At 37.0% G+C, this 22,159-nt stretch overlaps 1 protein-coding gene across 1 annotated transcript in view; it reads left to right on the forward strand.

Moving 5' to 3' along the window:
• The window catches only part of FAM227B (family with sequence similarity 227 member B), a 236,095-nt gene that overhangs the window by 18,886 nt on the left and 195,050 nt on the right, over positions 1–22,159 (forward strand). Inside the window, exons 6-7 of the mRNA XM_066343624.1 lie at positions 522–753; positions 4,023–4,090. Coding sequence (XP_066199721.1) covers positions 522–753; positions 4,023–4,090 — 300 coding nt within the window. The remainder of the gene's footprint in view (positions 1–521; positions 754–4,022; positions 4,091–22,159) is intronic.

Genomic DNA, 22,159 nt, shown 5'->3' on the forward strand with positions numbered 1-22,159 from the left:
CCTGAGTTTAATGCATCAGTGCTTATTTCCTGATTCTGATGGTTATATTTAGGTTATATAAAAAAATGTGTTTGTTTTTAGGAAACACACACTAAAATATTAAAGGATGGTGGATCATCAGTTAAGCAACGTATTTTCAAATGATTCAGGAAAATAATTTTAATAAAGCATTTGAAACTTCTTAAGTTTATAATTATTTCCAAAAATTTTTTAAATTTAATTGGATTAATGGGGGTGACAGTGGTTAATAAGATTTTGCAGGTTTCAGGTACACAGGTCTATAGTTTATGGCATCAGCTGTACACTGACTGCACTGTGTGTTCATCACCCCAAATCAAGTCTCTATCACCATTTACCCTCTTTTACCCTCTTCTCTCTCCCCAGTCTCTTTTCTTTCTTATAATCACTATACTGCTGTCTGTGGCTATGAGTTTTTGAAAACTACGTTTAATAAAAAATAATGCTATGTAATAAAATCTCAATTTTAGCTCATTGATTCAATTTTAGCTCATTTTTTACAGGATTATTGGCCAAAGGAAGTTATTTTTGAAGATAATGATATATGGTTATACACTCTGAATAAAATAAAAGAAGATAGTTCATTTAATTCAATTTATACATATCTATGGGAAAATGTCCCTAGAATATATGATACAGTGGCGATCATGGAATCAAGACTACAAGAATGTTCATTGCTTTTGGAAAACCATGCCTCTAAGATATTTGAGTGGGACAGCATAGTTTCTGAGACAGGTAAACCTTATTTTTATAAGAGCAAAATAATGGTTAGTTGTCTGTGTGTATGTGTGTGTGTGTCTGTATCTCTTTGTGAAATCTCATAAAGAATGAAATCCTAAGGTATAAAATATCTAAAAACATAAAAATAGCTGTATTTTATTTTAAAACCTCTTCATTTCAAAATGGTCCAGTACAGATTTTTAGTTGAATATAAGCACGTGGTTTAAAGAAAGTATTGCTCAGACAAAGAATCAAATAGCTGTGAACTTTAAGCTGGAGCAGAGGTAGCCAAATATCAGGGAAACAGTATTGTATCAACTGATACTAGTACCAGAGACAAGCAAGCCAGCAACAGCCAGGGTGGCAGAACATAAATACTTAAAACCCAAAGGAAAAGGAGTGAGAGTTGATGAACATGAGCTAGGTTACCTTGTAGGAAAGAAGTATTTAGCATTCAGTACTGAATAGCTGCAGACTGAGTAAAAAGCATTTCTACTAGTAATGATAATTATTACCTTTTTTTAGTATTTGTATTTCTTTTAATCTAAGTAACACTTTCAGAACAGTTTTTAGGTACCAGTGATAATTCCTGTCTTATTCTTGATTTAATGGGCAAGTGTGTCATATACAGCATAAGCCTTAAAAATGCTGATATTGGTTATGTTTATAAAATAAATAATTTTAGCCTAACCAGGTGGTGGCACAGTGGATAGAGCGTCGGAATGGGATATGGAGGTCCCAGGTTTGAGACCCCCGAGGTCGCCAACTTGAGCGTGGGCTCATCTGGTTTGAGCAAGGCTCACCAGCTTAAGCCCAAGATCGCTGGCTCGAGCGAGGGGTCATTCAGTCTGCTGTAGCCCCTGGTCAAGGCACATATGAGAAATAAATCAATGAACAACTAAGGAACCGCAATGAAGAATTGATGTTTCTCATCTCTCTCCCTTCCTGTCTGTCTATCCCTATCTGCCCCTCTCTCTGACTCTCCCTCTCCCACAAGAAAAAAAAAATTTTTAATTAGTTATATTATTTAGATATTTAATATTCTTTTATGGACCTTGGTTTTTCAGATTTTAATTATGTATTAAAATGTACTACTATTAAATTTGCTACTGTCTTATTTTAAATTTTCTTATTTAATTTAGGATTATTTTAATATCAATAGTTTTGAAATATATGTATAGACAGAGAGAGAAAGAGAAAGAGTGCACATGTGTACACTTAAAAAAACTAATTTTATATATATTCATTGTCCTCAATGTGCAAATTTCAGAGTTTACACTTAAGTTTATGTTAACTGACTTCAGACCCCCCCATAGTCTTTTATTAGGCCCTGTTTCAAAGTATTGTACATTCTTAAATTTAAGGTGACCATAAAATCACCAATGCAGTTACTGAACTTTTTGGAAAACAATGGCTTGTTCAATAAAAAGGGATTGAAGTAAAACTTTAGATATAGAAGTAAGTACTACAGACATACTAGTTGGAATACAGCAGTTCTAAAAAACAAAAAAAGAAAGAAGATATAAAATAGGTTATAACACAGTTCCATTCCTACAAGAGTGTCACAAGCCAAATTTTGGTATAAGTCAAAACACACCCTATCCTAAGTCACTTACCTATCCTAACATAGTTATAAAATAATAATCTAGAACACAAAAACACAACTAAGCCACAGAAAAAGGAAAAGGACATAAATATACCACACTGTACACTGTACTATATTAACAGAAAAAATGAAAAAAAAATAAGTGTAAAAAAAATTCCTTCCCTTTATTCCTGTGGTTGGCTTGCACACTGGTAAGGGCATTGCAAGGTGGGAGAGAGTGACCTATTGGGAGGAGGCAGCTGGAGAGGCAGGAGAACCTGCAGAAAGTGCTGGAGATACTAGGTCAGGTGAATCAGGATTGCCTAAGGAACATGCATGAGACACTGGAGATGATTCTACCTGTACTACAGGTGTTTCATCTCAAGATGCAGCTGATGGAGAGGGTACAGGATGTGTTACAGGCCTCTCTACTTCCTTAAAGAATTGTTCCGGGCTAGTCAGGAAGGTTGATGACTTCTTCTCTTCCAAAATCTACCTATAGCATTGCAAGGCATCCATAACAGCTCTGTAGACCTTACTGAGTCTGTTATTGCTGGAGTCCTCAGCCTGAAATTTTGCCAACCCATTCTCTACCATAGAAAAACCTTCTGCCAGACTCTTGGTAGTAAATCTCTTGGGTTTGGGGTTTCTATCTCTTCCTCTTCAATCAACTGCTTCTCCAGCTGAATCGGGTGCTCTGCAGACAGCTCCTCTCCATGTGATGCCAGTAGCTCTGTGACATCCATCGTGATGGCTTTCCTCTTCTTTTTATTTATTTATTTATTTATTTTGTATTTTTCTAAAGCTGGAAACGGGGATAGACACTCAGACAGACTCCCGCATGCGCCCAACCGGTATCCACCCGGCACGCCCACCAGGGGGCGACGCTCTGCCCACCAGGGGGCGATGCTCTGCCCCTCCGGGGGGGTCGCCCTGCCACGACCAGAGCCACTCCAGCGCCTGGGGCAGAGGCCAAGGAGCCATCCCCAGCGCCCGGGCTATCCTCGCTCCAATGGAGCCTTGGCTGTGGGAGGGGAAGAGAGAGACAGAGAGGAAGGAGGGGGGCGGGGTGGAGAAGCAAATGGGTGCTTCTCTCATGTGCCCTGGCCGGGAATCAAACCCGGGTCCCCCGCACGCCAGGCCAACGCTCTACCGCTGAGCCAACCGGCCAGGGCCACTTTCCTCTTCTTTAAAGACTGACTTTCATTTAGGAGCCATGATAAGGTCCAAAAAGTCACCAAACAAAGCAACATAAATGAAACACTTGCACTTTTAACAGTCCAAAATGGTGTAGGTAAGCATACTGGGGGATGCCAACTCCCTCACTCCTATGCCGCATTATTCTTCTGCCACGCACAACCAAACTAGTTGACCCACATAGTCTGTAAATATGACCCTAACAGTGTAAGCTGAAACACTTATGTCTCAATTTTTTAAAGTTTTTATGGGAGTGAGTGTCAAAATTCAAAACGTCATATGTTGAGACTGTCGTCGTAACCCCAGGACTTCCTGTAGTTATTTAGTCATTCAATAAGAGTTTGTGTGTGTATCATTATGCTTATCAAAATAGCTAGTTGATCTCATGGGATAGTTTCATATATTTTTTAATTAAAGTAGTTAAATTATTTTTACTTTTAAACGAGTTATTATATATGTATACACACTAACATATATGTTTTAAATTCTGATTTTTTTCAAGATTCTTCAGGAAAATTGGAAAAACAGAAGAAATTTTTAAGGAAGTACCATAAGAGAAAGATGATAAGGGTATGGTATTTAATTTCATCTTTCTTGAAAAATTGTATTTCCACAGAAAATATAATTACTATAATCACATAAATAATTCCATAGATTTTTTAAAATTCTTTTTAGTCTTTTAAAATCTAACTCCATGTTTTTTTAAAAAGGATTCATATTCTCTTTGCATGTATAATATATGAGTGTTGGCATTTTCACATCACTAGAAGTTATTTAAAAACTCATTTTAATGTATATACATATTACATCCTCTAGTTATTTTATAACTAATACTCTATGTTTACTGAAAATCCCATATCAGTTCCCTTCCTATAGAAAAAAATAAGAATTCCTTTTACCAAGCATTCAGAGCAGTATTAACAACTGTCCTCAAAATATTACAAAAATCCAAGAGGAGGAAAGTTTCTCAAACTCACTTTATGAGGCCAGCATTATCTTAATTCTAAAACCAGATTCAGATACTACAAAGAAAGAAAAATACAGGTTGGTATTTAACAGTCCAAAATGAACATAGATTCTAAAATCAACAAAATATTAGCACATTGGATTCAACAATACATTAAAAATATTACACACCATGATCAAGTGAGCTTAACTCTGGGGATGCAAGTTTGGTACAATATCCATAAATCAATAAACATGCTACACCATATACACAAAATGAATGATAAAAATCAAATGATTGTATCAATAGATACAGAAAAGGTATGATAATATTCAGCACCCATTTTTGATAAAAAGTCTCAAGTGGGAATAAAGGAACATACTTCAACATAATAAGGGCCATATATGACAAACCCACAGCCTAACATCATACTCAAAAGGCAAAAACTAAGTGTTTTTTTTAAGATCAGAAACAAAACAGAGATATCTGCTATCACCACTCTTATTCAACATAGTACTGGAAGTCCTAACCACAGCAATCAGACAAGAAGAAGAAATAAAAGGCATCCAGTTGGAAAAAAAGAAGTAAAATTGTCATTATTTGCAGATGACGTGATACTATATATAGAGAACCCGAAAGATTTCACCAAAAATCTACTAGAACTGATAAATGAATTAAGTAAAGTAGCAGCATAAATAAATATCCAGAAATTAGTTGCATTTTTATATACCAATAATGAACTTCCAGAAAGGGAAATAAAACAATCCCATTTACAATCGCATCAGAAAGAATAAAATACCTAGGAATAAATTTAACCAAGGATGTGAAAGGACTATACTTGGAAACTATAAGACACTGAACAAAGGAATTGAGGACCATACAAATAAGTGGAAGCATTTACCATGTTTATGGATAGGAAGCATTAATCTCAAAATGTTCATACTACCCAGTGCAATCTATAGATTCAATGCAGTTCTTATCAAAATACAATGGTATATGTTTTAGAACTGGAAAAATATTGCAAAAATTTATATGAAATCATGAAAGACCCCAAATAGCCACAACAATCTTGAGAAAAAAGAACAAAGAGGAATCATGCTGCCTGATATCAAACTATACTACAAGCCATAGTATTCAAGGCAGCATGGTACTAACATGAACAGACATATACGTAGGTCAATGGACCAGAATAGAGAGCCCAAAAATAAACCCATGACTTTATGGTCAATTAATATGCATCAAATGAGGCAGGAATATCCAATGGGATAAAGATAGTCTATTCAATAAATGGCATTGGTATAGTTGGACAGATATGTGCCAAAAAAAAGAAAATAGGCCACCTTCTTAAACCATACACAAGAATAAACTCAAAATGGATTAAAAATATATATGTTAGATTCAAACCATAAAAATCCTAGAAGAAAACACAGGCAGCAAAATCTCAGGCATTTTTCATAGCAGTAATTATTCTGATATAGCTCCTCAGGAAAGAAAAAAATAAACAGATGAAACTACATCAAACTAAAAAGTTTTTATACAGCAGAAGAAACCATCAACAAAATGAAAAGACAATGAATGGGAGAACATATTTACCAATGATGCAGCTGATAAGGGCTTACTATCCAAAACTAATAAAAAACTTATAACAACTGAACCCCCCCCCCAAAAAAAACTTTAACAATCCAATTACAAATGGGCAAAGAACCAGAAAAGGCACTTCAAGAAAGAGGACATACAAATGGCAAATAAACATACAAAATAATGTTCAACATCACTAGTCATCAGAGAAATGCAAATGAAAACCATGAGATATCACCTCACACATGTCAGAATGGCTAGCCTCAATAAATCAACGAACAACAAGTGTTGGCTAGGACACAGAGGAAAGAGAATCCTCATGCAATGTCAGTGGGAATGCAGATTTGTGCAGCCACTGTGGAAAACAATGTGGAGATGCTTCAAAAAATTAAAAATGGAACTGCTTTATGACCCAGCAATTCCATTTCTGGGAATTTATGCAAAGAAGCCCAAAACACTAATTTGAAAGAATATATGAGGTATCACACTACCTAACTTCAAATTATACTATAGAGCCACAATAATCAAAACAGCATGGTATTGGCAAAAAAACAATAGACATACAGACCAATGGAGCAGAATCAAGAGCCCAGAAATAAAATCACATATATATGAACAAATCATCTTCAACAAAGGAACCAGAAACACACAATGAAGAACAGAAAGCCCAATAAATGGTACTGGGAAAATTGGAAAGCCACATGCAAAAGAATGAAACTTGAGTACAGTTTGTCCCCTTGCACAAAAATTAATTCAAAATGGATCAAAGACCTAAATATAAGATCTTAAATAATCAACTACATAGAAGGAAACATAGGTTTTATACTCATGAACCTTGGCTTTAGAGATCAATTTGTGAATTTGACCCCAAAGACAAGGGATGTAAAGTAAAAATAAATGAACTATCAAACTAAAAGCTTCTGCACAGCATAAGAAACTGACAACAAAACAAATAGGCAGCCAACTAAATGGAAGATATTTGCAAAGAACAGCTCTGATAACGAGTTAATATCCAAAATATGTAAAGAACTCACAAAGGTCAGCAACAAACAAGCAAGCAATCTAATTAAAAAATGGGGAGAAGACTTGAACAGACACTTCTTCCAAGAGTAATTACAAATGGCCAACACATATATGAAAAGATGCCATCTTCACTAGCTATTTGAGAAATGCAAATCAAAACTATAAAGAGATACCACCTCACAGCTGTTTGATTGGCTATGATCAACAAGACAGGTAATAAAAAGTGTTGAAAAGGCTGTGGAAAAAAAGAAACCTTCATTCACTGCTTGTGGGAATGAAAATTAGCACAACCATTAGGGAAGAAAATATGGTGCTTCCTCAAAAAACTAATAATAGAACTACCGTATAACCCAGCAATTCCTCTTCTGGATATCTACCCCCAAAACTCAAAAACATTAGTATGTAAAGACATGTGCACCCCCCCCCCATGTTCATCAGAGCATTATTCACAGTAGCCAAGACATGGAAACAACCAAAGTTTCCCTCAATAGAGGATTAGATAAAGAAAATGTGATACATATCTACAATGGAATACTTCTCAGGCATAAGAAATGATGACATGACATTTATGACAACATGGGTGGACCTTGAGAACATTATACTGAGTGAAATAAGTAAATCAGAAAAAGCTAAGGACTGTATGATTTCACACATAGGTGGGATATGAAACTGAGACTCGTGGACATAGATAAAAGTGAAGTGGTTACTAGGGGAAGGGGCACATCAGGGAGGGAGAAGAAGGGGAAGGGGTTGGGAAGGGTTTAAAGAGGGACAAATATAAGGTGATGGAAAGTGATTTGATTTGGGGTGATGGGTATACAATATAATCAACAGTTTAAATGCTATAAAAATGTTTACCTGAAACCTATGTACTCTTATTGATCAATGTCACCTGTTAAATTAAATTTTCTAAATAAAATGTTAAAAAAGAAAATATATGCACTCCTATGTTCATTGCAGCATTATTTACAATAGCCAAGATTTTAAAGCAGCCACATGCCCATCAGTAGATGAATGGATAAAAAAAGTAGTGGTGCATTTACACAATGGAATACTACTTGCCCATAGAGAAGGAAATCTTAACTTTTGCAACAAAAGAACATGGATGGACTAGAGAGTATTATGCTAAGTGAAATATGCTAGTCAAGAAAGACAAATATCATATATTACTTATATATGGAATCTAATGAATAAAATAAAAAACAATAGAAACAGACTCAAGATGCAGAAAACAGACTGACAACTGTTAGAAGGGAGGGGTATTGGAGGACTGAGTGAAAAAGGTGAAAGGATTAATCAAACAAAAATCCTCATAGACACAGACAATAGTATGGTGATTAGCAGAGGGAAAGGGGGCTCAGGGGAGGTAGAAGAAGGTAAAGGGGAGATAAATGGTGACAGAAGACTTGACTTTAGGCACTGAACATAAATACAAAATACAGATGATGTATTATAGAATTGTACACTTGAAACCTGTATAATTTTTTGAAGGAATTGAGAGACAGACAGACAAGAAGGGAGAGAGATGAGAAGTATCAATTCTTTGTTGTGGCACCTTAGTTGTTCATTGGTTGCTTTCTCATATGTGCCTTGACCGGGAGGCTCCAGCAGAGGGAGTGACCCCTTGGTTAAGCCGGTGACTTTGAACTTAAACCAGCAACCTTGGACTTCAGGCCAGAGACCTTTGGGCTTAAGGCAGCAACCATGGGGCCATGTCTATGATCCCACGCTGAAGCCAGTGACCCTGCACTGAAGCCCGGTAAGCCTGCGCTAAAACTGGTGAGCCTGCGCTCAAGCTGGATAAGCCTGTGCTCAAGTGGGCGGCCTCAGGGTTTCTAATTGGGTCTTCTGCGTCCTACGCCAACACTCTGTCCACTGTGCCACCACCTAGTCAGGTAAAACCTATATAATTTACTTAACCAATGTCACCCAGATAAATTCAATAAAAAAAAATTAAGAATTATTTTGTATTACTTTTAGAATTACTATGTCAATTAAAAAATATCTTTGAGATTTCGACTAGAATTATAATTAGCTTTTCAATTACTATTAGAAACTTAATCCTTTTCTAAAATACATTTTAAATTATATAATGTTAAAGCTATAAAGATTTTTAAGTGTCATCACTACTCTACCCACCACATTAAATATTATTTTTTAAATTCAAAATTACTTTTATTTTTTTCTGATTATGACTAAGGTATTCATTTTTAAAAATTAAAAGAAGTGTATTATCAAATATTTATTAGTAAATATTTTTCTATACCCTTTTAGAATTAACTAAGGTAGTGGATGCTCCAGGTTAATATACATTATTTATTATTATTTACAAAGCTGCTGTGAATATATTTAGAGACATATACTGTACTTATCCATGAGTATTTTCTCAAGATTAATTTCTAGAAGTGGAGACACATGTGGTAAAAAATATGACAAAGTTTTTTACACATGTTGACAAATTGTTCTCTAAAAAAGTAGAACCATATATATACAAACAGCAAATATTTACTTATGGTTGTTTCCACTATAAAGACTGCTGTCTTAGGGACAACTGTGGATGAATTATTTCAGCAGTTCCTCCTTCTTCAAAGACTTGTATGTCAACATAGAGGTCCATGTTTTATAGGACATATTCGAGCTCACTCCATGCTCCCTGGAGCTTTAGCACAAGGGAATGCCCTTGTTGATCAAGCTACCCAAAAGAAAATTATTTGGAGCAACCATGACAGATCGAACAATTCAGTCTCATACTATTCATCACCAGAACACTGAAGCCCTGTGTAAACAGCTTCAACTTTCTCAGGAAGCAGCATGGCAGATTGGTAAATCCTGTCCAAGGTGTCCTATACTACAATCTGTCCCCTCATTTGGAGTTAACCCTCAAGGACTCCTACCAGGACAACTTTGGCAAATGGATGTTACTCATAAACCTTCATTTGGCAAACAGTCCTATGTCCACGTTACAGTGGATACTTATTCTGGATTTATATACATAGTAACCTCTGCCAGAACAGGAGCTCATTGTCTGTTTGCATTTTTCTATTATTGGATTTCCTAAACTGGTTAAAAATGACAATGCTCCTGCATATGTAGCAAAAGCATTTACTGTATTTTTTAAACCTTTTGAATTATGGGTATTTCTTGCAATCTTTAAAGTCAAGGTATTATTAAAGCATACCCAGCAAATATTTTAAGGTCAATTTAAAAAAAATTAAAAGGGGGGAGTCATATCCTGGAACTCCTATGGGTCTACCATATCATGCTTTTTACTTAAAAATTTTTAAATTTCTTTTGAATGCTGAACAGAAGACGCCAAATCTTCTTCTGCAAACTTCTACCCTCTTTTATTTGATCCAGATATTAACACTGTTTTGTCTTTTTCCAAATAGCTCCAGATATATGGAAAAGGTTTATATAGGCAGATGGGGATCCTCAAGCCCCTCAGTGGGATCTTCTGAGCATGGCTTTTAAGATACCAAGAGGCAGAAAAAGCCCAATAGAGATCAGTTGAACTACCAGCATTTAGGATATGCCCTTAAAGGCTCCAATGCCCCAAAGGGGTCTCATAGAAATCCATCTGGGTCCTGCTTCAATAGTGAAAAGGAAGATCATTACGCTAAAGCCTGCCAGGCTTACATGCCTTTGCTGTGAGGAAAAAGGGACACTGGAAGGTAGGCTTCCCCCTCGCTCCTCTAAGGGAGGGTTCAGTCTCTTCCAGCCCTGCTCCAGCCACCTATGACCTAACCTTGGCCAGAATGCTATGGCTTGCCACTGAAGGCTGAAGGTGCCCAGGGCTGTTGTCCCCATCTACGACACTGTGGATAAGCCTAGGGTATTTCTTCCAAGAAGCAGATAAACTGATCTCATTTGCACAAGGGCCACTTAACTATGTCTTGCCTGAATAGTCAGGTTTTTTATTCTTCCCTCAAAGATCTCTGTTGTGGATGTTGATAGTCCTATTTTCTGCTGCTTTGTTTAATATATAGTGTTTCCTTTATTCCTCCTACCTCAATGCCCCACTCATATTTCAAGCTGGGACCTACTCCTAATTTAGAGCTCTCTCTCTCCCCCTTTTGCCAACTTCTATTGTGAATTTACCTTTGCTACCCAGCTTGGTGTATCCCAAGGTTCTCTTTACCACACCATAGTTTCAGAGCTCCAGGGAAAAGCACCCTGATCTCATCTCTCCAGGCAGAGGAGAACAGAGGATCCATCTCCACACATGCTGTAGATGGCTTTTCCAGTCTACCTGAATCAGTACCAGCTAGAAGCAGCAGTTATTGGGACTTGGACATGAGCTGCAAAGTATAGAATTGTGACAATTTCAGTGCCATGCTGACTTTTCCTGGATGTGGACTTTTTCTGGACTCCTGCTCCTTGTGATAGCTCCTAACGGACTGAACTGGGGTTGGGTTGCATTTGCAGGGATTTGGAATGGTGTTGGTGCCAACTTGGACTTGGTGAACATGTTAAGGACACTACTTTTTTATGGATTCTTGTTGTATTGGCCAAGAGTTTCCTTAAAGGCTTTAATCACGGTAATATATATATATATATATATATATATATATATATATATATATATATATATATACATATACATACACACACACACACACACACACATATATATGACTGAATAAAGAAGATGTGGCACATATACACTATGGTATACTACTCAGCCATAAGAAATGATGACATTGAATCATTTACAACAAAATGGTGGGATCTTGATAACATTATACAGAGTGAAATAAGCAAATCAGAAAAAAACAAGAACTGCATGATTCCATACATTGGTAGGACATAAAAACGAGACTAAGAGACATGGACAAGAGTGTGGTGGTTATGGGGGGGGGGGGGAGGAGAGAGAAGGGAAGGGGGAGGGGCACAAAAAAAAACTAGATAGAAGGTGACGGAGGACAATCTGACTTTGGGTGATGGGTATGCGACATAATTGAATGACAAGATAACCTGGTCATGTTTTCTTTGAATATATGTACCTTGATTTATTGATGTCACCCCATTAAAATTAATAAAAATTTATTTATATAAAAGAAGTAGAGCCAATTTTTATTTATAACATTAGAGTTTGAGATCAATCTTTTTATCCATTCCTTTGCCAACATTTAATGTTATATAGTTAAGTGTTTGCAGAGTTGATAGGCATAAGTGTTATCAATTTTGTGCATTTTACTAACTGTTGATATTTTAGGTTTTTACTAGTCTGTATGGTTCTATTGTGAGTTGCCTATTTATAAAGTTTGGCCATTTTTTTTTTTAGCTGTTCTTTTTGTAATTTCTAAAAGCTCTTTATGCTTTAAAAATATTAACCCACTTGTCCAGCTGGACAAGTGGTGCAGTTGATAGACTGTCAGTCTGAGATGCTCAGGACCAAGGTTTGAAACCCTGAGGTTGCTGGCTTGAGTGTAAGATCAAATGTAAGATCCCATCTTCTCTTCTACTTTCCCTCTGACCGCTTTCCCTCTGGTCCCTTTGATCACGCCTCTGCCTCTGTTCTGTTGCTCAGTTCACATTGTAGCTGGCTTGAGCCCAAAAGTCTCTGGCTAGAAGCCCAAGGTGGCAGGCTTGAAGCCCAAGGTCGCTGGCTTGAGCCCAGGGTCACTGCCTTGAGGCTAGGGTCTCTGGCTTGAGGCTAGGGTCACTGGCTTAAGCAAGGAGTCACTGGCTTTACTCCCCACCCCCCCACCACCCGGTCAAGGCACATATGAGAAGAAATCAATGAACAACTAAGGTGCGGCAACAAAGAACTGATGCATCTTATCTCTCTCTCTTCCTGTCTGTTCCTGTCTGTCCCTCTCTCTCACTAAAACAGAAAAAAATATTAACCCTTTCCAGTAATATATGTTATACATATTTATACCACTTTATTGCTTTTTAATCAGAAAGTGTTTTTTTCTTACATAGAACTTTATATTTTCATTCATCAATAATTTTCTATTGAAGTTTTCTGCCTTTTGTACCATAATATTTATTTTTTATTGATTTAAATTTATTGTGTTTACATAGATTCAAGTGTCAAACCAAATACATCTCCCCACCCCTGTGTTTCCCTCAGCATACCCCTTGTCCCCCTCCCTCCAACACACTCCCCTCTTCCCTTCAGGATTTGCTGTCCTACTCTCTATAACACTGTATCATTATATATAATTTCACCAATCTCTTTCCCTTCTCTGATCCCATCTTCTCTTCTACTTTCCCTCTGACCGCTTTCCCTCTGGTCCCTTTGATCCTGCCTCTGCCTCTGTTCCGTTGCTCAGTTCACATTGTTCATTGGATTCCTCAAATGAGTGAAGTCATTTGATATTTTTCTTTCTCTGCCTGGCTTATTTCACTTAACATAATAGTGTCCAGGTCCATCCATGTTGTCGCAAAAGGTAAGATTTCCTTCTTTTCCATGGCCCCATAGTATTCTATTACATACATGTACCACAGTTTTTTAACCCACTCATCCACTGACATACACTTGGGCTGTTTCCAGATCTTGGATATTGTAAACAATGCTGCCATGAACATAGGGGTGCATTTCTGCTTTTGAATCAGTGATTTTGTGTTCTTAGGACATATTACTAAAAGTGGGATGGCTGAGTCAAAAGGCGGCTCCATTTTTAATTTTTTGAGGAATCTCCATACTGTTTTTCCACAGTGGCTGCACCAGTCTGCATTCCCACCAGCAGTGCAGGAGGGTTCCCTTTTCTCCACATCCTCGCCAGCACATATTATAATAATGTTGTTTTGTTAATGAGCGCCATTTTGACTTGTGTGAGGTGATATCTCATTGTGGTTTTAATTTGCATTTCTCTAATGTGGTTTTAATTTGCATTTCTCTAATGATGTAGACCATTTTTTCATATGCCTATTGGCCATTTGTATGTCCTCTTTGGAGAAGTGTCTATTCATTTCTTTTGCCAATTTTTTTATTGGATTGTTTATCATCCTGATGTTGTTTTACAAGTTCTTTGTAAATTTTTGGTTACTAACCCCGTATCAGATGCATTGTCAAATATATTCTCCCATTGTGTTGTTGGTCTTTTTATTTTGTTATTGTCTTTAGCTGTGCAAAGTGTTTTTAGTTTGATATAGCCTCATTTGTTTATCCTGTCATTTATTTCATTTGCCCATGTAGATAAATCAGCAAATATATTCCTGCAAGAGATGTCGGAGAGCTTTCTGCCAATGTTTTCTACTAAGATGCTTATGGTTTGACGGCTTACATTTAAGTCTTTTATTCATTTTGAGTTTATTTTTATGAATGGTATAACTTGGTGGTCTAGTTTCATTTTTTTGCAGGTAACTGTCCAATTTTCTTAACACCATTTGTTAAAGAGACTGTCTTTACTCCATTGTATGCTCTTACCTCCTTTGTCAAATATCAATTGTCCATAAAGGTGTGGGTGTATTTCTGGGTTCTCTGTTCTGTTCCATTGATATGTATGACTGTTCTGATGCCAGTACCAAGCTGTTTTGAGTACAATGGCCTTGTAGTATAACTTGATATCAGGAAGTGTGATACCAACCACTTTATTATTCTTTTTCAAGATTGCTGAGGCTGTTTGTGTTCTTTTCTGGTTTCATATAAATTTTTGGAATATCTGTTCTATTTCTTTGAAATATGTCATTGGTAATTTAATGGGAATTGCATTGAATTTATAAATTGCTTTGGGTAATATAGACATTTTAATGATGTTTAGTCTTTCTATCCATGAACATGGTATATGCTTCCACTTGTTTGTATCTTTCTTAATATCTTTTATCAATGTTTTATAATTTTCCAAGTACAAGTCTTTAACCTCCTTGGTTAAATTTACTCCTAGGTACTTTATTTTTTTGTTGCAATACTGAAGGGGATTGTTTTTCTTAATTTCTCTTTCAGACAGTTCATTGTTGGTGTATAAAAGTACCTCTGATTTCTGAATATTAATTTTATATTATGCCACCTTGCTGAATTCATTTATCAGGTCCAGTAGTTTTTTGACTGAGACTTTAGAGTTTTTTATGTACAATATCATATCATCAGCAAATAATGACAGTTTTACTTCTTATTTTCCGATTTGAATGCCTTTTATTTCTTCTTCTTGTCTACTTTCTGTGGCAAGGACTTCCAGAACTATGCTGAATAAAAGTGGTGAAAGGGGGCACCCCTGCCTTGTTCCTGATCTTAAGGGGATTGCTTTTAATTTTTTCCCATTGAGTATAATGTTGGCTGTGGGTTTGTAATAGATGGCCTTTACCAAGTTGAGGTATGTTCCCTGTATTCCCATTTTGCTGAGAGTTTTGATCATAAATGGGTGCTGGATTTTTTCCAATGCTTTTTCTGCATCTATTGATATAATTGTGGTTTTTCTTCTTCCTTTTGTTTATGTGATGAATCACTTTGATTGATTTGCGAATATTGTACCAGCCTTGCCTCCCCAGAATAAATCCCACTTGATCATGATGTATGATTTTTTTCATGTATTGCTAGATCTGGTTTGCTAATATTTTTTTGAGAATTTTAGCATCTAAATTCATCAGGGATATTGGCCTATAGTTTTTTTTGTTGTTGTTGTTATGTCTTTTTCTGGTTTCAGAATCAGAATTATGCTTACCTCGTAAAAGGAGTTTGGAAGTCTTCTCTCCTCTTGAATTTTTGAAATACCTCGAAGATAGCAGTTAGTTCTTTGAGTGTTTGGTAGAATTCGCCTGTGAAGCCATCTGGCCCAGGGCTTTTGTTTGTTGGGAATTTTTTGATAACTGTTTTGATCTCATTTTATGAAATTGGTCTGTTTGGGTTTTCTGATTCTTCTAGATTGATATTTGAAAGATTATATGTCTTGAGGAATTGTTTTATGGAATTTGTTCATTTCATCTAGGTTGTCTAATTTTTTGTTGTACAGTTCTTTATAGTATTTTCTTACAATATTTTGTATTTCTGTTATGTCAGTTGTTACTTATACACTCTCATTTCTAATATTATTTATTTGAGTCCTCTCTCTTTTTTTCTTGGTTAGTCTGGTTAAAGGTTCATCAATCTTGTTTACCTTTTCAAAGATCCAGCTCTTTGTTTCATTGATCCTCTGTATTGTTTTTTTAGCCTCTCTGTAATTTATTTTCATTCTGACCTTTACAATTTTTTTTCTATTTCCTTAGGGCTCTACTTGCCATTCTTTTTTAAATTCTTTTAGATGCAGGATTAAGTTATTTATTTGAGCTTTTTACAGCTTCTTATGGTATGCCTATAATGCTATGAACTTTCCTCTCAGGACTGCTTTTGCTGTGTCCCATAAATTTTGAGTTTGTCTATGTTCATTTTTATTGTTTCAAGGACATTTTTTTGTTTCTTCCTTGATCTCATTGTTAATCCATTTATTATTTAATAACATGCTGTTTAGTTTCCAAGTGATTATGAGTGTTTTTTCAGTTTTTCTATTGTAGTTGATTTCTAATTTCATGCCATTGTGATCCAAGAAGATGCTTGATGTGATTTCAGCCTTCTTCAATTTATTGAGACTCATTTTATGTCCTAACATGTGGTCTATCCTATGGAATGTACCATGAGCACTTGAAAAGAATGTATATTCTGCTGCTTTAGGGTGAAAGGTTCTGAAGATATCTATTAAATCAAGTTTCTCTAGTCACTAGTGTGTCCTTTAAGTCTGCTGTTTTTTTGTTAATTTTCTTTCTTAAGGATCTATCCCAGGCATGGCCAACAGTTTTTGCCCCCAGGCCACATTAGAAAGAAAACTTTTTTCATGGGCCAGACGAAATATTAAAATTAAATAATGTTAAACACCAAAATGATTCATTTAAGTAAACAAAATTTTATTATTATGTAATTTGTTTATGAATAAATGTGAGTGGAAATAAATTTTAATATACAACATTATTTTAATAAAAATATATTTTAATAAAAATATAATTACATACCATATAAATATCCAGACTGTATCGCAGTCAATTGAAACAATATTTAATTAATGGAAAGAGCTTGAAGGGGTTATATCACAAGTAAAACAATTATTTTGTTTTACAAACAGCCTGGACACGTTTCCAGTTATCAACTGCAGCTATTGTCTATGCTACAATGCCACTTGATTCAGCACATTTGAGTACAGAAATAAATTGTTTAACCTTGGATGCGCAGTGGCAAACTCTGCCTAAAAGAATGTGGGTTTCTCATTGCCGCTAAACGTCAAACAGTTCATATCGAGTACAGACGAGTACAAAAGTTGTAAATCTTTATAATAGAATTTTTTTAAAAAAAAATAAAGAAGTATCGCTAATCCATTCGACCAATTATTGGAAGTTAACTCTAGATTAGTCACACGTGGAATTCTTTTCCGCATACCACTATTTTCTTAAATATCTCAATTTCCAATAATCAAAGATGCTTCCACTTCTGAGTAGCTGAGGTTTTAAAGTAGCAGAGAATATTAAAAATTTAATCACATCCCTGACCTCTTGGCTCAGTGATAGAGCGACGGTCTGGCGTGCAGGAGTCCTGGGTTCTATTCCCGGCCAGTGCACACAGGAGAAGCACCCATTTGCTTCTCCACCCCTCCCCCTCTCCTTCCTTTCTGTCTCTCTCTTCCCCTCCCGCAGCCAAGGCTCCACTGGAGCAAAGTTTGCCCAGGCGCTGAGGATGGCTCTGTGGCCTCTGCCTCAGGCGCTAGAATGGCTCTGATTGCCACAAGATGGGCAGAGCATCGCCCCTAGTGGGCATGCCGGGTGGATCCCAGTCAGGCGCATGCAGGAGTCTGTCTGACTGCCTCCCCGTTTCCAGCTTCGGAAAAATACAAAACCAAAAAAATTTAATCACAGGCTGCATAAACTCATTATGGCCCGCGGGCCATATGTTGGCCATGTCTGATCTATCCAGTGATGTTAGTGGTGTATTAAAATCCCCTATTATTATACTATTGCTGTTGATCTTGCCCTTTATGTGCATCAATATCAGCTTTATATATTTAGGTGCTCCTATGTTAGGTGCATAGATATTTATAATGGTTATATCTTCCTGTTGAATTGCTCCTTTTATCATTATGTAGTGACCTTCTTTATCCCTTACTGTAGCCTTTGTTTTAAAGTCTATTTTGCTACCCCAGCTTTTTTAAATTTCCATTTGCATGAAATATTTTTTTCTATCCCTTTACTTTCAATCTATTTGTATCTTTTGTTTTGAGGTGGGTCTCTTATAGACAGCATATGTACAGGCTCTGTTTTCTTATCCACGCAGCTAACCTATGTCGTTTGATTGGAGCATTTAATCCATTTACATTTAAGGTTATTATTGATATGTAGTTGTTTATTGCCATTTTATTCTTTAAATCTACATTCCTCTTTTACTAGCTTTTCCTTTCTTTGTTCTGTTTACAACAGGCCTGTTAACACTTTTTGCAGCATTGGTTTGATTGTAATGAATTCCTTGAGTTTTGTTTTATGTTGTTTTAATTTTGTCTGGAAGCTTTTTATTTCTCCTTCAATTTTAAACAATAGCCTTGCTGTATAATGAAGTCTAGGTTGTAGACTCTTGTTTTGCATTACTTTGAATATTTCTTGCCATTCCCTTCTGGTTTCAAGTGTTTCTGTTGAGAAGTCAGATGTCATCCTTATGGGGGCTCCTTTGTAGTTGATTGACTGCTTTTCTCTTACAGCTTTTAGTATTCTTTCTTTATCTCTTAGCTTTGGTATTTTAATTATTATGTGTCTTGGTGTAGGTCTCTTTGAGTTTCTCTTTAATAGGATTTTCTGAGCTTCTTGAACTTGTGTGACATTTTCTGCATCAATTTAGGGAAGTTTTCAGCTATAGTTTCTTCATCTACATTCTCTATCCCTTGTTCTTTCTCTTCTCCTTCAGGAACCCCTATTATGCAGTATTGTTTCTCTTCATGTTATCACAGAGCTCTCTTAGAGTTTCCTCAGACTTTTTTATCCTCTTTTCTTTTTTCTGTTCTGGTTTTGTGCTTTTGCTTATTTTTTCCTTTAAATTGCTGATTCGATCCTCTGTTTCATCCAGCCTGCTTTTAATTCCTTCTAGAGTAGTCTTCATTTCTAATATTGTGTTTGTTATTTCTGTCTGATTCTTTTTTATGGTTTCAATGTCATTTTTCATGCCAGCTATCTCTTTGTTTAGGTGCTCATTTTGTCCATCTATTGTTGCTCTATGATCCTTGAGCATCCTAAAAATCATTATTCTAAACTCTGCATCTGGTATCTTGGTTATTTCCATTTCATTCAGTTCTTTTTCTGGGGATTTCTCTTGTTGATTTATCTGAATTGCACTTCTCTGTCTTTCCATTTTGTCTCTGTATAGCCTGCTTCTTTGAATGTGTTGTTTGTGTAGCTAGCGGAGTATAGGGTTGGTGTTGTCTGCCTCCAGCTTCCAGTTGTGTTGTTTTTAAATCTTCTTGGGATGGTTTCAGCTGTTTGTAATCTGCTGTGGACTACTTGTCTGCTGCTACTGCTTTTTTTTTTGCTTTTTGTGACAGTATTTTCTGTGCTTTAGCTGGGTCAGGTGTGAGGAACCTTTTCTTAAGATACCACTTTATCTATTGTTGTTAGGTCCTGTGCTGATGTTCTCCCTATCTGGCCACTGGATGTACCAGCTCTGGACCTTTCTGGCTGGAACCTGGTGCATACCAGTGGAGGTCACTGCTTTTGACTGACCCTTAGCAACCTTCTTGTAGCTATAGGTTATCCAGAATTTGTGTCTGTCTCTTGGGCCCTCTTGGCATTGTAACTATCAGCTGCACTCCTATGCTGGCTTTTATCCATTCTTAACCAGTGTGTGTGGCCTCCTATTCCTGAAGTAAGGTCTTTTCTGCTGGCCACCCTCTGCCTCTTCTTCTGCCTTTTTAGACACTCGGGCACCAGTGCGGGCTCGCAGGCGGCAGTTCAGGCTGCTCTGGGGGCACAGGGGCTATTTGCCTTGCTAGGCTCTGCCCCCTGTGGGTGCGCAGGCTGCCTCTCCAGGTTCCACCCCCCATGGCCATGCTAGAAGTCTCTCCAGGCTCTGCCCCTCGCCATCATTGTGCAGGCCACCTGGCTCTACCCCCCACAGGCACAAGGTACTCCTCACTGGGATCCACCCCTCATGGGCCTGTGGATGCCTCGCCCTGCTGGGGTCCACCCCACATTGGCACAGGGGATGCCTTTCTCTGCATGATTCCGCCCCCACAGGTGCACAGGAGGCCTCTCTGGGCTCGCTCCTTGCTGCTGCCACACGGGCTGCCTCGCAGGGCTCCACACCCTGTCTGCCACATGGGCTGAAGCTTGGCCCTCCTATCCTTTGTAGGGTACTCAGCATGTTGGGGGGGGGCCGTGTAGCCCAGACCTCAGCACTCAAATCCTGTGTCCCTGATGTGCCCCCTGCTTCTAAGTGTCTCTCTGCACTGACTGGAGCAGGAGAGCCTCTGGTGTGTAGGTTAATTGCTTCCCTTTATTGGCTTGGTTCTCCCAGGAAGAATGAGCACTTTAGGTTTGGGGAGTCACCCAGTACAGGGTCAGGGTGGCTGTCTTCCACAGTCTCTCCCTGTGTCCCTGAGACTACACTCTCTTCTTGCAACTCCAGTCCTCTCTGCACTCCCTGCTTCCTGAGCCCCAAGTAAATAGCTGTGAATGAGGTTTTCTGCACTGTCTCTTTAAGACGGAGCCTGGTTCTGAGAGTTCTGTCTCCCTCTTTCAAACAGTAACCCAGCTCTTCTTTCAGCTAACTACTGTCCATATGCCTCTTCTAGTCTCTGGGACTCCAGGCTGGCTGGGGTTCCGGTCCTGTGGATGAGGGCCCACAATTCTCTGGAAAACTCAGTCCACCATGAGAGATCCTCCGGTCCACCTCTTACTCCTGGGAGCAGGACAGCCCTTTCCTACCAGCTCAGTGTGTTTCCTTCGGTGATTCTTGGTTATAGATTCCTCTTAGTTTAATCCAAAGTTGGTTTTTCAAGATGATTGTTCCTAAATTAAGTTGTAATCCACTTTGGTTCTGGGAGATGGGAGTTGTAATGTCCGCCTACTCTGTCACTGTTTTTTCATCTGTGCCATAATATTTAAGAAGGCTTTCTTCATCCTAAAATCATACATAAATTTGTCTGTGTCCTCTTATATTATTCTTACATATTTTGGGTGTTTAATTTTTTAATCCATACAATAGTTATTTTTGTGTAAGTGAGTAAAACACAAGAATCTTATTTTAGTTTTATCATAAAGATGGAAAAGAAAATTTTTGAAGCTAGCAGAGGTTGATTCTACAGGTTTCAGAAAAGAGGCTATCTTTCTAAATGTGTGTAATTTTCTTCACATACGTTTTACACATTCCTTGCTATTTTATTCCTGGGTAAATTTTATTTTTAAGTTTTAAAAAAATGTCAATTAGGTTGTTTTTCCATTATTTTATTAAGTGCTTTCTTTGACATATAGGAAATTATATTACTATATGGATATTATTCAACATCATTAGTGGTTTCTCACCTTGTCTATGACTCAGAAAGAACTCTAGTATTTGCTCTTAAATATAATTTGTAAAGGGTTATATCAGTGTTTTTGAACCACTGGTCCACAGACCTGTGCTGATCCATTAGAAATTTTGTGCTGGTACACAGATTGGTAGTTGAAAAACACTGGTTTACATAGCTATATACTTTTTTAGTTTAATAAAATTTATTTTTAGTCCTAATTTATTAAAGATATATAGATGTGAATGTAGATTAGCCATACAGGCATACTTTATTGTAGCTTACTTTGCTATGCTTTGTAAATAAAGCATGGGGCAAAAGTAGGTTTACAGTTGTGAGTGCATAAAATGCAGAGTATATTCTTGTTGTTATTTATTAATTATTGTATTATTTTCCAGGTGAACAGGTGTAAATCTATTTTACCTGATGCTATATTGTGTTTTTCACGAATGGAAAGTTTGTGGTAACCCTGAATAAAGCAAATCAGCTGGTGCCATTTCTCCAAAAACATTTGCTCACTTCCTGTGTCTAGGTCACATTTTAGTAATTGATACAGTATTTCCAACTTTCTCACTACTATCATATTTTTTATGGTGACCTGTGATTAATGATCTTTGATGTTACTATTGTAATTGTTTTGAG

Source organism: Saccopteryx leptura, chromosome 6 (assembly GCF_036850995.1).
Source record: "Saccopteryx leptura isolate mSacLep1 chromosome 6, mSacLep1_pri_phased_curated, whole genome shotgun sequence".
NCBI classification, from domain to species: domain Eukaryota; kingdom Metazoa; phylum Chordata; class Mammalia; order Chiroptera; family Emballonuridae; genus Saccopteryx; species Saccopteryx leptura.